Source organism: Rattus norvegicus, chromosome 11, assembly GCF_021556685.1.
Source record: "Rattus norvegicus strain SHRSP/BbbUtx chromosome 11, alternate assembly SHRSP_T2T, whole genome shotgun sequence".
Classification (NCBI taxonomy): Eukaryota; Metazoa; Chordata; class Mammalia; order Rodentia; family Muridae; genus Rattus; species Rattus norvegicus.
This window is the reverse complement of record NC_141544.1, coordinates 17323797-17340324: the sequence shown is the minus strand read 5'-3', so window position 1 is coordinate 17340324 and position 16528 is coordinate 17323797. Positions and strand designations below refer to the sequence as shown.

Below are 16528 nucleotides of genomic sequence, written 5' to 3'. Positions count from 1 at the left end.
TCAGGTCAGAAAAATGAAGAAGTGAGAGGTTACAGGCAAGACTAACAGCCCAATGCAATGAAGTGGTAAGAGGAATCTTGGAATTGATTTTATAGTCAGTTCTGTTTAAACTCTACTCTACACTCATATCCTACATCTCTTTGGATGTTTAAAATGATCCTCATGTGTTAAGTGCACCTTTTATAGGCCCCAAGTGACGAGGGAAGATGCTTACTAATAAAATCAATCTTTTTTCTTTCTTCTTACTTCCTTTATTTTTAGGTAAAATTTGTTACAAGATCAGGTTTAAATTCTTTGATTCACCCACATATACGTGTAAGTATATGTGTGTATAGGTACATATACATATACATATACATGTGTGTGTTTACGTATATATATACATAACTTTTGTCCTTTTCTTTTACATCCATATGTGTGTGTGCATGTATACATATATATGTGTGTGTGTGTGTGTGTGTGTGTATAAACTATTTTTTCTAAACATATTTTTTAATCACTAAATTCATAATAGACTTCATTACTTGTAGCTTCCAAGTAGAACATTACTTATGAGACTGGTTTTCTTTTGTTTTATTAAATTTATAGACTTTTATGAACCAAACCAAGACACTTACAAGTCATAGTCAACTTTTGTTTTTGAAGGACATATACGTCATTTTGTGCATATGTTTTATTCAGGCACAGCACATCAAACATAATTTACTAAAAGATCCCACTTGATGGCAGTACTCGAATATGTCTTTTACTTATTTTAAACATTATCCAAAAATATTTTTCTTAGTATTTTGTGTGCTTTCATTTTATCTATGCACGGTGGAGTACTGAGGGTAAAGATGCTGAGACACAGGTAAAGTACTTTAATACTAATTTTCTTTCCAGGATAGCTTTTTAAAAGACTACAACTCCCTAGAACAAACGAAACTCAAGACGGATGATCAAAATGTGAATGCTTCACTCCTTCTTTAAATGAGGAAAAAGAATACCCTGGGCAGGGAAGGGAGAGGCAAAGATTAAAACAGAGACTGAAGGAACACCCATTCAGAGCCTGCCCCACATGTGGCCCATACATATACAGCCACCCAATTAGACAAGATGGATGAAGCAAAGAAGTGCAGACTGACAGGAGCCGGATGTAGATCGCTCCTGAGAGACACAACCAGAATACAGCAAATACAGAGGCGAATGCCAGCAGCAAACCACTGAACTGAGAATAGGACCCCCGTTGAAGGAATCAGAGAAAGAACTGGAAGAGCTTGAAGGGGCTCGACACCCCATATGTACAACAATGCCAAGCAACCAGAGCTTCCAGGGACTAAGCCACTACCTAAAGACTATACATGGACTGACCCTGGACTCTGACCCCATAGGTAGCAATGAATATCCTAGTAAGAGCACCAGTGGAAGGGGAAGCCCTGGGTCCTGCTAAGACTGAACCCCCGGTGAACTAGACTATGGGGGGAGGGCGGCAATGGGGGGAGGGTTGGGAGGCAACACCCATAAGGAAGGGGAGGGGGGAGGGGGATGTTTGCCCGGATACCGGGAAAGGGAATAACACTCGAAATGTATATAAGAAATACTCAAGTTAATAAAAAAAAAATAATCGAAATGTAAATAAGAAATACCCAAGTTAATAAAGATGGAAAGAAAAAGAGTTAGACTTTACCAATAAAGATTAAAGTAAACTTCCAAAAAAAAAAAAAAAGACTACAACTCTTTAATTTTCTACCAGCTATACATTTGAAGAACAAAACTTTCCTTTAATCAAGTTGGCTTTTGCCAAGCTTCAAACTTACAAATGCATGATTACTCATTATATGCAAATCGGTTTTCTCTAAAGATCACAGTTCTCCCTAAAGATTCCCAAACACACGTGATGAAAGAGGAAACAGTCTGAAGTGAATTCTGCAATTGGAACATGTGACTTTGTGAGATCCTTCTGGAGAGGGAGCTCCAGGAAAAAGTCTGAGTGTAGTGTCTACTTCTGTAAGTTAAGTGAAGTTCAATAAGGGCTTAACAAAATTCCGGCATGGGTTTGTGAAGCCTACGGGGTTCTGAAATGCATTTTTTCTCTCTGGTTCACCATCCTATGTGTTTCATGCAGACTTCATTATTTGGCTTAATTTAGCATGCATGCTAATATTTCACAGACATAGAAGATGGTTCCCATTGTCCTTCTGGTCATGAAACTGTAACAGTGGACTTGTGCCTAACTCAACTAACACCACTCAAGAGGGTGTAAATATCCTTCAACATATCTTTGATGATTTCTTCCACTTCAGTATAAAATAAGATTACCAAAAGGAAGAAAATAGCTTTGTAGAAATGTGATTGATCGGTTGTTGACCAATCTCCTTACTCTTATTAAATAATAATACATTTCATAGCAACAAAGAGGCCAGACCCAGCATCCACTGTGCTGTATCTGAAAGCTTTCTGCCTATTGTAATTAGAAAATCTACATGCATTTTTGCAACATGTTAGCCACCTTAGTTGAAATAACACCAACAATGTAAGTATCCAGTACTATAAATATTAGTGAGAGGTATTAAAGCCACTGGAAAAAATCATGTAGTTCAGGTTGATTTCTATATGAAAATTTGGTTCACTTGTCCTCTATGCTGAGAGAAAAACTTAGAAATACTTCTTCTTTTTTGATAAAACTGAAGACAATCTCATAATTTCCTACTGATCATTTGTAAAAATTACCATAACTGTTAACAAAAGTGTCAGTGTGTTCCTAAACATTCAGAATCCAGATGGCTAACACGTTTCCTAGGAAGACATGAAGTGGGGTGAAGGTTTTAAATGAAATCTAAATTATTTGTTGCTTTGGTGTTCTCTTGTTCTAGGGTGAAATTACCCCAGTGTCTTTCTGTTTTAATTGAGTTATAAGGCTGACTCTTGTGGTTCCTTGACAATTCCTCTCCAAACTTGCAACATTCCTCCTTTCTTATAAGGCCTTGAATTAAAACACTGTAGTGTCAACAAATATTCAAGGGTCTTGGATGAATAATGCTTGGTTTTCTTTAGCCACTATTATAAATGAGAATGTTTTTAAGTTATTAGATATAAATTACAACTAATTTACAATTAGTTTATAGTTATTAATACTTTAATGTGGTTAGAAGAAATTAGTAGGTCATTTCAGAGACATCTATCCAATCTTTGTAGCCTATGTTTCCAGTAGATGACTACCAATTGCCAATAAGTAAACACAGGTTTCAGGATGTAATCTACAGATGCAAAATTTACAGAATGGCCTGGAGTCAGAAAACTGCAACCTGATTTCCCCATTTCTTCAAGAGACAGAAGCTTCTTCATTTGTTCTTATAAACTGTTTTCATCCTTGATTTCTATTCTGTCTTTATTTTTTTGTTTTTTGTTTTTGTTTAAGATAATGAATATTTTTATTGGATAATTTTTTATTTACATTTCAAATGTAATCCTCTTTCCTGGTTTCCAGTCCAATAAACCTCCTAACCCATACCCCTCCCCTTTCTTCTATGAGGGTGTTTTCCCACCCATCCACCGACCCATTCCTGTCTCCCTACCCTGACATTCCCCTACATTGGGAGTCCAGCCTTGGCAGGACCAAGGGCTTTTCCTCCCATTGGTGTACCACAAGGCCATCCTCTGCTACATATGCAGCTGAAGCCATGGGTCTGTCCATGTGTACTTTTTGTTGGTGGTTTAGTCCCTGGGAGCTCTGGTTGGTTGATATTGTTGTTCTTATGGGGTTGCAAACCCCTTCAATTCCTTCAATCTTTTCAGGGGGATCAAATTAGATCATTACACTTGGGCAAGTTGCCTTTATCCAAATGACTTATCACAGTGAGCTCAAGAAAGTTTCTTTAGAAATAATTCAGTTGGAGTTGGGGATTTAGCTCAGTGGTAGAGTGCTTGCCTAGCAAGCACAAGGTCCTGGGTTCGATCCTCAGCTCCAAAAAAAAAAAAAAAAGAAAGAAAGAAAGAGAGAGAGAAAGAAAGAAAGAAATAATTCAGTTAATGGAGGCAGAGAAATAGTTTTTTGTGTTTATGGAAACTTCACAGCCTTCATTTCACAAGTAATCTGTGTGTCCACCATTTAGAATGATTTTGTTTCTCTACTTGGCAACAACTTCATATCTTAGGATACACAATTTTGATTTGACATCTGAAGGTATCTTGGTTAGTGAGAGATGAAGCAAATTTTAGCATCATTATTGTTTGGAGAAGGCTCATCTAAAGATTCTCTTACTGAATCCAAATGTTTAATAGTAGCTTATATAAATTTATGACTGTCTTTAGATGTATTTCTTAAGAAGTCAGAATAATGTCAACATGTTTTCATTACTTTTCATACATATCAGATTTTATGAGCATATGATATAGTACAGAATGTTGTTTTTTTTATTTTCCTTTGAATTTTAATTTTGAGTCACCTGTTCTCTCTTTCTCTCTCTCTCTCTCTCTCTCTCTCTCTCTCTCTCTCTCTCTCTCTCTCAGCATTTGACATTCATCATAGTAAAAAACAAAATCATAACAAACTTGTAGCAGAAATAACATGATGTCTTGTAAGAGAAATAAATCTGGGAATCTTGAGAAGAGCACACAAAGAAGCCAGGAACAGCTTGTGTTTATAGAGAAGATACATCACAAAGCAAAACTTCTTTTCCTTCTGGTGAGTTCAAATGTAGTGAACTATGAGAAAGCTACAAATGAAGTTAGCGTTATGTTTCAGTAAAAAAAAAATAAAAGCCTTATTAGCAAAGCTTTACTTGAAGAAAAACTTAAGACTGTGAAGATTATACATCATACACTAGATAAATTATGAATAAAAGGTGTAAGTTAGAATGTCAGGATTCCATACATGAATTGAGAATCATTATGATCAGAGAAAGGTGAGCAGATTAGAAATACTTAGTATGATCCTATGTATGTCTGAAAACAATGCACACTGTGTGTCTGATACAACAATGCACACAGTTGCGATCACTTAGAGCATTAATATGTGATGTGTGACAGGACAGATGCAAACATGACCTAGTCCTTGTGCACAGAAACCCAGTTCAGTACTCAATGTGCTTGACATTCATCTCCTTTCCTCTCGTGATTAACACAGTTCGTATTATCCTCAGCCTATCCACTCTTCTTCCCCTTTACTCCTTGACAATTATTCATGCAAACTGAACATTTTTGACATTTCTTATGGGGAAAGAGTTAAGGAAAGTGAATTTTTCAAAGCCTAGTCTGATAAAAGTATGCTTAAAACTCAGCATGGTCCTCAAAGAGCATAATGTAAGTATCTCCTCCTACATAAAACTTAACACATGCCTTTACTGAAGAACGGATAAAAGTTTTCAAAATGTCGAAAGGGTGATCTCTAAGAGAGTTATGCAATACTCTATGTCACAAACCTCATTTGACCATAGATCATGTTTTCAGTCAAACCCACATTTTAAAAGTACAGTTCTCACAGGACTTGCAAAACCTATTTCTTAAACTGCCAATACAAAGGGGAACAGCCAATGTTAGATTCCTAACAGTCTTTGGAATCTTCATAAGGAGGGCAGATCTAGGTGACTTGTGATTGTATCAGCATGTATATATGTAAAACCTGTTCAACAGAGAGAAGAGTAGGGCAAGAGGAAGCCAAGTGTAACAGCAGAACAAACTTTAAGGACACATGAATGTGCACCATTCTATCAAGGCAAACTTTAAATTATGTGCACGAATGACTATCCTCGAGGGAGTTCATCCCTTCAGAGAATATGGGAATTCATTTCATTCTTAGAGAAGAATTATACCTATCAACATCAGAACTCCATTATGATATGTGATCATTAATTTAAATCCTAAATGTACTTTAAAACCAAATTATTACAAATACTGTAAATTAATTTTAAGCCCCACATGGACAGAAGCACATAAAAATTTTAAGTGAGATCGTCTCAACATCAGAAAACAAATTGTCAAGAAAATTAAAAATATAGTCACACCAACATTTGTACATGACAGCTTACAGACAGTAATAGCTATCCTATAAAATTTAATTTATTTAACAATATTAATTTATCATTTAATCATATTGAATCAAAACAAATCCAATATGTACCAACTAATGAAAATGCAACTAAAAAATGATTGTTTTCATGCCATGAAATAAAATCCACTCAAATAAAAACAAAACAAAAAACCAAGTTCTGTGCACATATAATGTGGATGATGCTTGACACCACCATGTTAAGTGAAAGAAGACACATGTAGGATTCTTATTTGCTTCAGTGAAGAGAAAAGGTAACTTTTTAGAGTCTTCAAGTAAATATGTAGTTACCAGAAACGGAGAGTAGGAGTAAGTAGGGGTGAACTTTAACAAGTAAACAGCTTCTTGTGGAGGTGATAGAATGCTCTGGAACTAGACATTAAGGATTTATTACACAAGATGGTCAATAACTAAGAATGAATGAATCATATTTATTAAAATGGAGCATATGCTTTTCTGAATTATAACTAAGCAATAACTTTTAAAGTTAAAAACGGTTTGGTTTTGGATAAATAGAAAATGAGAATACCTTCCTGGGTTTGCAACTTTGTGACTGCTTTACTGAACGGACTTGTTTCATAGTTTATAGAGCAGGAAGGTGAAAGCATCTTAGTCAATGTCCATATTGTTTTGTTTTATGGACCCAGCTGAGTTAGAAAGGTGGGCGCTCTGACTCCAAACTCAGACTATCCACTAACATACAGAGGTAAGACCCTTGAAGAAGCTGGGTGTATCCAAGTTTCCAAAAAGTTCCGAGGGAAGGCATCCTCATTTAGGTTTTCTCTATGGTTGTTTTAATGTTACCAAAGGAGAGCCAAGAAGCGGTGTGAGGGTAGAAGAACCAGAAAACTATAAAATGTTCCTATCTTTCCCTAAACAGAAAAACTATATCAAACCTTCAATTATACCGTGTACAATATTTTGACCTTTGTCACATATCAAGTTCAATCTTCCTCCTTAGAGTCCCTTAGTTTCTTTAAATTGTTCAAAATAAAATTGCAGCCATAATTATCACTTCACTTGAGATAAATGAAATGCTTATGTCCTTCCCAGATTAATATAGTGAAATCCAAATCCCCAAAGTAATAGCGTTCAGAGATCAGTCATTACGCCTAGAGAAACAGTCACTTGTGAGTGGCTTGGGCTCCTCACAAAAGCAACTACAAGGCTAACTTGGCCTTCAACCATGTAACATTACACCAAAAAGATAACCAGTTATGAACAACAAAACAGGCTTTCCTGTGACTTGATCTTGGTCTCAGCAGTCTCAGAATTGTGAGAACCATTCCTTACTGTTTAGAAACCACCTTGTCTGTGAATTTTTGTGACAGCAATCCCAAGTCTCTTCCCTTATAGGTAAAGCTACTATATTTTGTTTTAACAAAATATTCTGGAAATAGTTGAATTCGTTTACTTCTCATCTAATGACAGATGAAAATGACCTATATTTTTCCAGCTCAGATACCTGGATTTGGGGAAATGTTCTGACCCTTCCACTTGACACAAGTCACTCCTTGCTTTGGAATTTTACATGGAAACATCTGTTATTACAATCAACTTGAACTACAGAAGGGTAGGTACTGCCCTCTTATTGGTCCCACAAAGTGAATGTTGTACCACTCAACCCCTTTCCGTTAGTGATTAAAGCATCCATTTTCCTATTGTTACCTCAAGATGCTCTCAGAAACTGTTCTCTCCGGGAATTACCTTCAAATGAGCAAAGATACCTTATCCAGTGTCATGTCCATTTTCCCAGAGACAAGCCACAACCCAGAACTTGTAAATGTTGAAATATGAAAGCTAACCCCTTGGCCTGAGGATCTTTCTCACACCAAAAATATGATCCCCTAGAACATTATCCCAAAACTGCCCCAAAGGCTGTTCCTGTAAAAATTGATGCTTGCCATGCTCTTCCAGTTGGGGTTTAAATGTGGCATTTGATATTATGTCTGAATTTTGGACTAGAAACTGACCACTAAGATGCACTGTCTTCTACTCTCTCATCACTGGCCCATTCAAAAGGTGCTAGCTCTTCCTTTACAGTCTTGTGCAGAACAAAGACACCATGCTGTGCCTTTAGTCATTCTTGTCAGAGGCACCCATAGCAAGCATCAATCCCTTTTATAGTCATGGCACTCTGAAATGTGATGGAAATGCCTATGGGAAGATTCTCTGGAGTTCAAAATTTCCCTGCTAGTTCAAGATAAAAGTTCATTGTGGAGATTAGTCTAACCTGAGTCTTCCAAATGTTGTGCCAATAATTTATCTTAATCTGTGTGGGTGCTTTGTTTTTCCAGTTGGGTGCAAACATAGACTAGTCGTGAATCATAATTATCATCTAATTACTAAGCTTACACCGTGTAGCCTTTTGTACATCCAGTGGGAAAACTTCCATTCCACACGATTATCATTAACCACTTGCTTGCTAGCACCACTGTTACTCTGACTGCATGGAGAACTATAGAGTGTCTAGCTTAGCATTCTCTTAGAGCAAGTACAAAGATAAGTTTCAGAAATTTGAAATACTACAAAGGGGTTTGAAAAACTCATCATATATTATACATTAATATAAAAATTATGTATAATGTACAGACATACTAATATGTTGACATACATACATAATGGGAAGACAAAATTACTAATTGGGTATAGTAAATGTTCAATAAATGTTCAAGTGTGGATTAATAAGCCTAAGGAGATCCTCTCAGGACATTTCAGCAAACCAAAGCCTTCTGTCTACTTCCAAAGCTAAGAGCATGGCTTTTCATCTTTATGAAACTAATTTGATTTGGAGTTCTGAAAAAATTTATGTGATCCAGACTCATTCCCAATTTTGCGAGTATAGACAATGAGCAAAAGTTAACAGAAAGAGGGAGGAATCATGCCCATTTTCTTCTTCGTATTGACAGAACATCTAGAAAGAGAAATCATTGCTTGCCTCTTAGGAGCGTGGTTACTCTGACTCCACACAGGCCACACATGTGGAAAACAGCAACCTTCCAAAGACACATCTCAAGGTGGCAGCTACTGTCCTGAGACCCCGCAATACCTATGCCCTTGACACTGAAAAACTTTGGCTTAATTTTTCTGTTAATACATGACAAATGAAAAAGGCTAGCCCATGATGCTAAGGCCTATAGCATACTCTAGACTAAACCAGAAGCTAAAATGGGTTGAGGACAACAATGTCACTTGAAGCACCAACACCATGATCTTCAAGAACAGCAAACTACAGAGACATGTGTTCTATAATATATATTATATAGATATATATGGTAGGTTATATATTGTTCTTTTATATATAACATATATATAATATATGTATATATTCATTACTACTTCTAAGTACTTTACAGTACTGATTGATGTCCTCTGTTACTTTAATTAGTGAATGTAGGAAGAGGAAGGAAGGAGAAAGAAAACAGAGACAGGACAAAGAAAAAAGGGAAGAAAAGAAAAATAAAGTCTACTCTTAAAATATGGTCCCTATTTATTTTTCAAAAATCTGGACTGTAGACCACATTCCAAAAACAATCTGTTTTACAATGCATAACTGAAGCGTACCACTATGTTTGAAATCTACTGAGCAGAACACATGGTAGAGAGTGCAGAGTCATGGAAGAATTACAGAGGGGGTGAGCTATATGTAAACATAAGGTATGAGAGGATCGTGTTCAAAGAAACAGATTCCCCACAAAGGAGATGAGAGAAAAGTGCTGAGACCTCTCTCAGGCTAAGTTTTCACAAGCGAGTCATTCTCCTTTCCCCGGGAATCCAGGAATTATTACAAAATAGCTCTGTTCTACAAGCTTCAAGAGAAAACTATTGCAAAAAAAAAATCTTCCAAAAATGACCTCTTAACATTATCTTCTTTCACTAAAAAGGAGGAAATGTGTCTGCTCACCTGTTTCGAAGCCCACACTTGGCACGATGTCCACTGTCCCATGAAAGGCTCCGGCCCATGCTGAGGTAGCAGTGGTGGCTGTAGTCAGATCTGTCTTTGTGATGTCACACTGGGGAGCAGGAATCCTGGCAGCACGCACTGATGGCATCAGCAGGTGCCCATACGCGGGATCCAGGGCAGAGCCAGCAGTTGGGTGGTGGTGATGGTGGTGGTGGCGGTGGTGCATGTGAGCATGAGGATGGTGATGCCGCATGTACATGTCATGCATGTGGCTGTAGGATGGGCTCACCTGAGATGCCAGAGGATAGTGCCAAGACTCAGATGCAGTAGGGGGTGGGGCAGGGCCAGTCTGATGCAGACCATGTCCTGGCCAAGAGTTGGGGTCTGCTGTTGTAAAGGTGCCGTGGGGTGCAGTGACTTGGAAGTCAGGATGAACTCCCCCCAAACAAGGTGCCGGTGGGGGCTGGTAAGAGCTGGTCCAAAAGGAAGTTGGAAAATTACTCCGCTGGCTTGAAAGAGCTGAGCTGTCTGAGAAGACAGAAAACACATTATTTACATAAGATACAGTTCTGGGTTTGACTTGCCTTTGCTTGTCCAGTAATGTTTCACGAGCAAGTGGATTACCATACACATTTTCTCTCTCCAAAGACAAGTGACCTGATATTGGGCTAACCTCTCGGGTCCCATGTCAGGAGAATGAGACAAGATTCAAAGTCATGAGAGAACTCACTGCATTTGCTTCCTGAGCTTCTGCTACCCCAGTCTAAGATGAAGTTTTCACACTAAATTAGTAAGTGTAAAGCTGCACTTTCTCTTGGGATCCTTGTGGCTCTTAGTTGTAAACAGAGGTCATTGCTGTAGATTTCTGTTTAACATTTGTGCCATTGATGAGGTGTGTGTAGATTGGAAATATTTCCACTTCTTTTAAATACCAAACCAATTTTTATTTAAGCATAACATTTCAATGCCAGAATAAGAACCTATATTAAGATCACATACATTTGTCCTCCTCAAATCATGGATCAGTAAAAATATATTTTATGTTCTTACCTTTGAGAAAATTTAGGAGTAGTTTGATCTTGGAAATAACAATGGTTAGTGTTTAATGAGAGAAGCCAAAAGTCAAACATTGCCTTAAGGCTGCTCATGAGGTCATCCGATTCTCACTCCAGTCCCATAAGAAAATGGAGAGAGGCAAAAAGTCTTAAGATTTGGCAAGCATAGGCTTACTCTTCAAAACTAGATAGCCAGTCTCAGTGGTCAAAGGAGAGCAGACTTCACAACTGCCGTTAAGAGGGAACAGTTATGACTCCAGACTGCACCTCAGTGGACAAAGGACAGTGTAGACTTCACAATGGCCACAGGAGGGAACAATTATGATCACAACCAGATCACCTTGACTTGGACTTTCTAGAAGTGATAACCAACATAGATTCAGGTTGAGTTATTTTTTTCAGGATCTGTTGATCTTCTTAAAAAAAACTACAGTGCAAACTTTGAGACAAAAAACAAAGAAGGAGGATCCTCCTTTCATCCATGGCCCCCTCAAGTCAATGTCTCTATCCTCTCAACACTAAGCGTCAGACATAGATTAGTCTAACATGCACAAATAGCTGTCACTGTTGGTCACCATCAGGAGGAACACAAGGAAGGAAGATGTCATGTGAAAATGTCTTCAAGAACAAGCCCACAAAATGAGCTGGAAAAGGAATGAGCATGTCGAATTAGAAGGGCGGAATAGGAGGTAGACCTATGAAGATGTGAGATGGAGTCCTAGGCTGATGGAGTATAAGGCAAAATATGAACATATGTACACAATCTACACAGATGCACCCAAACACACCAATAGTACCTCCAGCATCAGTAGCATTTAAAGAATAAAATTTAATAGGCAAAATTTGGCCAGAGAGGAAGAGAAAAGGGAGAGAAAGGGGTGAGGAGAGAAATGAGAGATTGACAGACTACGGAAATATAAAGGACTCAGAGGAATGTGGGTTTCCTGCCCAGAGAAATGAAGTGAATTATCATAAGGCATATCCCAGGGACCATAGAAAGTTTTTAATCTAGAGAATGACCAAGTCAGACCAGTACTTAGGAAGGTCTCTGCCCACCCCAAAGATGGCTTTTTATAATAACGTATATCTACAGATACTCTGCCTTGGGAAATCTTCACTTTCACTACAAATTTGTCTTTTCTCACTTTATAGCCAAAAAGGGATTTCTTGATCTCTGTCATTTTCTTCCATTAAAATAAAAATAACGTACTTTAATTCATAACCTTGCAATCATCTTCCTCAATATTTTTTCATTCTGGCAAATATCCTATTGATTATTTATGTTAAGCTTAGACATAAGGTTGCAAGCGACATTACTTGTGCATATGCATTGTTGATGTTTTTATGTCAGGCTCTGTAGCATAAAAGAATCTAGATTTTTTTTTTATTTGACAACAGATATCCTAAGAGGCGTTCTTTGATACAAATATTTAATCTAACATGTTTATCGCTTCATACGCTTCCAGGACAGGAACCTATTTTTCTTACCACAATATAAATTACTTGAATCACCTGCCACGTGTATCATGGGGTTAACTATGTCCATCTCTTCATAGTCTGACCTCTTGTCTAAGTTCCCTAATGACTTTGGTATTATAAGGGCATGAACATCCATTCTTTCTCTGTCAGCTCTATACCAGTGTTACCACAATTCACCCCTTCCTCCTGTGACCAAGGACCCACAGTTTCCAATTCACCTCCTCAGCACTGCTATGGATCTCAGGACCCTTAAAGCAATCTGTAAAACAATGCTTTTCAAAAAAGAAAAGGAGAGAAAGGTTGTGGAAGCCTTTCTCAGTAAGCTCTTAAATGAATGACTGGGACTGATCACCACCGGTTAAAAGACATACTTAGAAATCGGCCTTGAGGGCATTTCAGGGCGGCTTGCCAGACACCAGTCTTCCACTTTACTGGCACACGTCCCATTTTTGGTATGAAATCCATTATTCTGCTCCTAATTTATATCTCCTGCCACAACCAGAACCTGACTGTGAAAACTGACAACCCCTGATACACAAAAATGTGCCAGGGATACAAGTTCTACTTATTGACCCTTCCGAGGAAAATGTCCAAAGTCCAGAGATGATATTCCATTTATTTAGGTATGTTTCTCTTGATTTGTATTCTTATCCTATAACTATATAAGCATTGTTGATATGCACATACAAATTCACATACTGAATACATTTCCTATATTACTATCCTATATACAAAGTACTCTATCGTGAGTACAAAATAGCCTAAGTATGATTTTGTTGAGTTCACTTTTAGGAACACATGCACATTTCTTTATAAAAATGGAAGATAAGGTGAAATTGATATATTGTCCAATATAGTCTTTCCAAAGTGAACATATTATCATTGAAAGAAAAAAAAACTAATTTTTTAAAAGCACTCACTAAAAACTGAGCCACCCTTTAAAATTCCCCACAGAAAAATAAAATTAAAAGCAATTCAATATTTTCCCAGTTGGCAAAAGGTCTCCTGAGATTAATATAAATTCGTAGGGATCTACATAGCCCTTTTCCAACAAACAATACTGATTTTCACATAGTAAGCCAAACAATATTGAATGGAAAATATGTTCACCAAGAAATCTGTGATTTGGGATCACTACTCGGTATTTGCTTATTTAGAGAAAGAAATGTGACACACAGAAACAGATGCTACGCTGTGCTTCGTGTTGGAGAACCAGCACGCTTATTTCATATGTATGTAAATTTTTTTCATTATGTGACTTTTTTGCTTATGAGTACTTAATCATAGCCACATTGGGTGGACCAGAAAGCAGATGAAAAGCTGCAGGAGCTATTTCCACGCAATGTTACCTTTAAGGTTGGTGGAAATGATTCAGCATTGGGTAAGATTAGACTGACTCAGCTGGGATTCCACAGTCATCATTATTCAACGTTCATGCAATGTTTGCATTCGGATGGCGACAATACTGACAGCCTTATACATACAAAATAGCCTAAATATGATTTTGTTGAGTTCACTTTTAGGAACACATGCACATTTCTTTATAAAAATGGAAGATAAGGTGAAATTGATATATTGTCCAATATAGTCTTTCTAAAGTGAACCAAATAATCTGACTTTCAGGGAAATTTTTGTTTCATTAGAGAAACAGAGAGCTGATCATAGGTTCCAGAAGCCAAGTGTTCTTTTCGGGTTATTTGAGATATAAATTCTTTTTACAATTGCACAATACTAGGGAACTTTTTATAGCAACTCTACATACCACGGGGAGGGGGCGGGGACTGCAAAGCAATTTAGGAAAGATTCAAGTTTTTAAATAATAAAAATAATATTAAATGTAAAACAACACAAAGAAATGTTATCATAAGTCATCTGTAATAATCTCCTGCTGACACATCCTTAGAGCAAATACAGATGAAAAGCATTAGTATCCAATATAAAATTTTCTTTTAAAGTTCACACTGAAGAAAACATTTAGAGAACAAGGGTGCGTGCCTCTAAACTCAGCACTCAGGAGGAGGAGCCAGGTAGTGGAGTTTCCAAGTTCTCTGAAAACCTGGACTAAGTGTCCAGACCCTGACTCACTAAGGAAGTGGATTGGGAGAAAGAAAGGGGGAGAGAAGAATCAATAAAATGCAAGAATACTATCTAAACTTAATTCTTAATCTAAAGGTTCTTGATATGTTTAAGACCCATTCCATGATTCTTCTGCTTCCTGTAAAAGGCGAATGCCAGGTCAGAAGAAGAGTAAAATAGGTCCCATTCTTTCCTGTCATTCAGTAATTATCCAAAGGTTGTCCTCCAGGGACTTTGTTGCAGCTTTGCTCAAAATCGTCCTCGTGACTGCAATCAAGCGAACCCTGCAGGCACCATCATGAGTTGAGTCAGGCCTCACTCTCTTCTCACTTGCTGTTCTAACTTCCTGAAAGCAGCAGCCTGCAGGGCCTCCATGACGAGTCTACTCCGAACTGCCATTCCCAACCAAACACCTCAGGATATATCTTTTCTTTCCTTTTTTCCTTGGCTCTGCTTAAACTGTATTGTTTGAGAGGCCTTTCCCACATGGCTGAGTTCCCCAATTAGAACTCAATTGTAACAGCTAACTGACAAATTTAATTTGAAAGTATAAGAAAAGTAAATAAATGGCGGAAATGGTTGTAAAGCATGTTTTTTAATTGGGATATCTGCTCTGGCACAGCTTATGTGACTACTCCCCTTTTTGATATACATACAGTCACACACACACACACACACACACACACACACACACACACACAGGCACAGTCTCTCACATACACAGTCACACACACCACACTTTCCATAAAAACCATGGGGATAAGAAGACAGTCATGGTTATTTTGTTTTTATACCTGAAATGCATTGTGAGGTTTGCTATATCTCCCAAAATATTGTACCAAAATAAGGTAAAAAATGTCTTCTCCTTCACTATTTTCCTAACAGCTACACATCTCGAAAGATATATCCAAGCCCTATCAAGAAGAATTGAAGTCAACTGTAACTATTTACTACAGAAATATATTATTCCAACATAGTTCAGTTGTAATTTCACATGTCACACACCAGTAGATTATAATAAATCCATGCTACAAGCCAGTGTTTAATGCAGGTGGTGTTACTGGCAGTTTCTTTCAAAACTATCCCTAAATGGTGCCGTTAACATTATCAATAGCCTTGAGTACTTACTCTATCCTAGACATTGCTTTGTGCTAGAAATATGAGCTTCTAGAAAACAAAATTTCTAGATTAAAAACTCAGCATTAGTTTTCCATCTGCCAAGTAAGTGGGATATCTATGGAAAAGAGAAGGCATCTGTCTTAGTGATTATGTTGCTTCATTTCCGCATGAAGTCATTCATGTATGCTTCTACATGATACTTATAGTAACCCTCGACTATGAGCAGTACTGAGCATACGTTACTGCTGGAACAGTTGGCCTCTAAGAGATTTTCTTTAATCTTTAGTTCTTTTTATTTTAATTTTAAACTTTAGAATTGCATACATGACCACACTGTATTTACCACGTTTTCATATCTACCTCGGCCTGGCCAACTCTTCCCATACCTACTTATCTGTCTCTCCAATTCTTTTTCTTCTTTGGATAGCCCACCAAATCCAACTAGAGTTCTTACGGAGCCAGTGAAGTCCTGAGTGAATGTCTGTTCTTGATATGAGCTCAGCCATATAAAAGACTAGGGTGCCTTAAACCTATGAAAATGTCAAAACCTTCCTTGGGTGGGGCTCAAACAGATGGCAAGCTATTCCCTACTTGCAGTCTCCTTCCTTGATGCTTATAGCCTGAAGACTGACCTTTCCCCTACTGAGACTTCTACAAAGATTAGCTAAACCTATCTTCTTGTGCAGCTGTATGCAGTAACACCGCCTCCTTCGTGAACTCTGTACAATAAATACACCAAGCTTCCGGGATGCTGTGGCTTCTCCGTCTGAGAGCTTACACCCTCAAAAACCCAGTTTTTCTGTACATACATCTGTCTTTTCTTAATTTCTTCTCTGCCTCAGTTAGGTCAAACCTCTAGAACCATGTAAG

The 16528-nt window shown here is 37.6% G+C and overlaps 1 protein-coding gene and 1 long non-coding RNA gene across 7 annotated transcripts in view; one reads left to right on the top strand and one right to left on the bottom strand.

Moving 5' to 3' along the window:
• Vgll3 (vestigial-like family member 3) overlaps positions 1-16528 on the bottom strand; it is a 46915-nt gene that overhangs the window by 13692 nt on the left and 16695 nt on the right. For all 6 annotated transcript variants that reach the window (NM_001427793.1, XM_087576740.1, XM_087576743.1 and 3 more), the window contains exon 3: positions 9930-10457. In NM_001427793.1, the coding sequence (NP_001414722.1) occupies positions 9930-10457 (528 nt within the window). The remainder of the gene's footprint in view (positions 1-9929; positions 10458-16528) is intronic.
• LOC120095589 (uncharacterized) lies at positions 10259-15590 on the top strand. Its single transcript, XR_015632883.1, has 3 exons — positions 10259-10719; positions 12966-13086; positions 15425-15590. It is a non-coding gene; the product is annotated as an uncharacterized LOC120095589 (long non-coding RNA).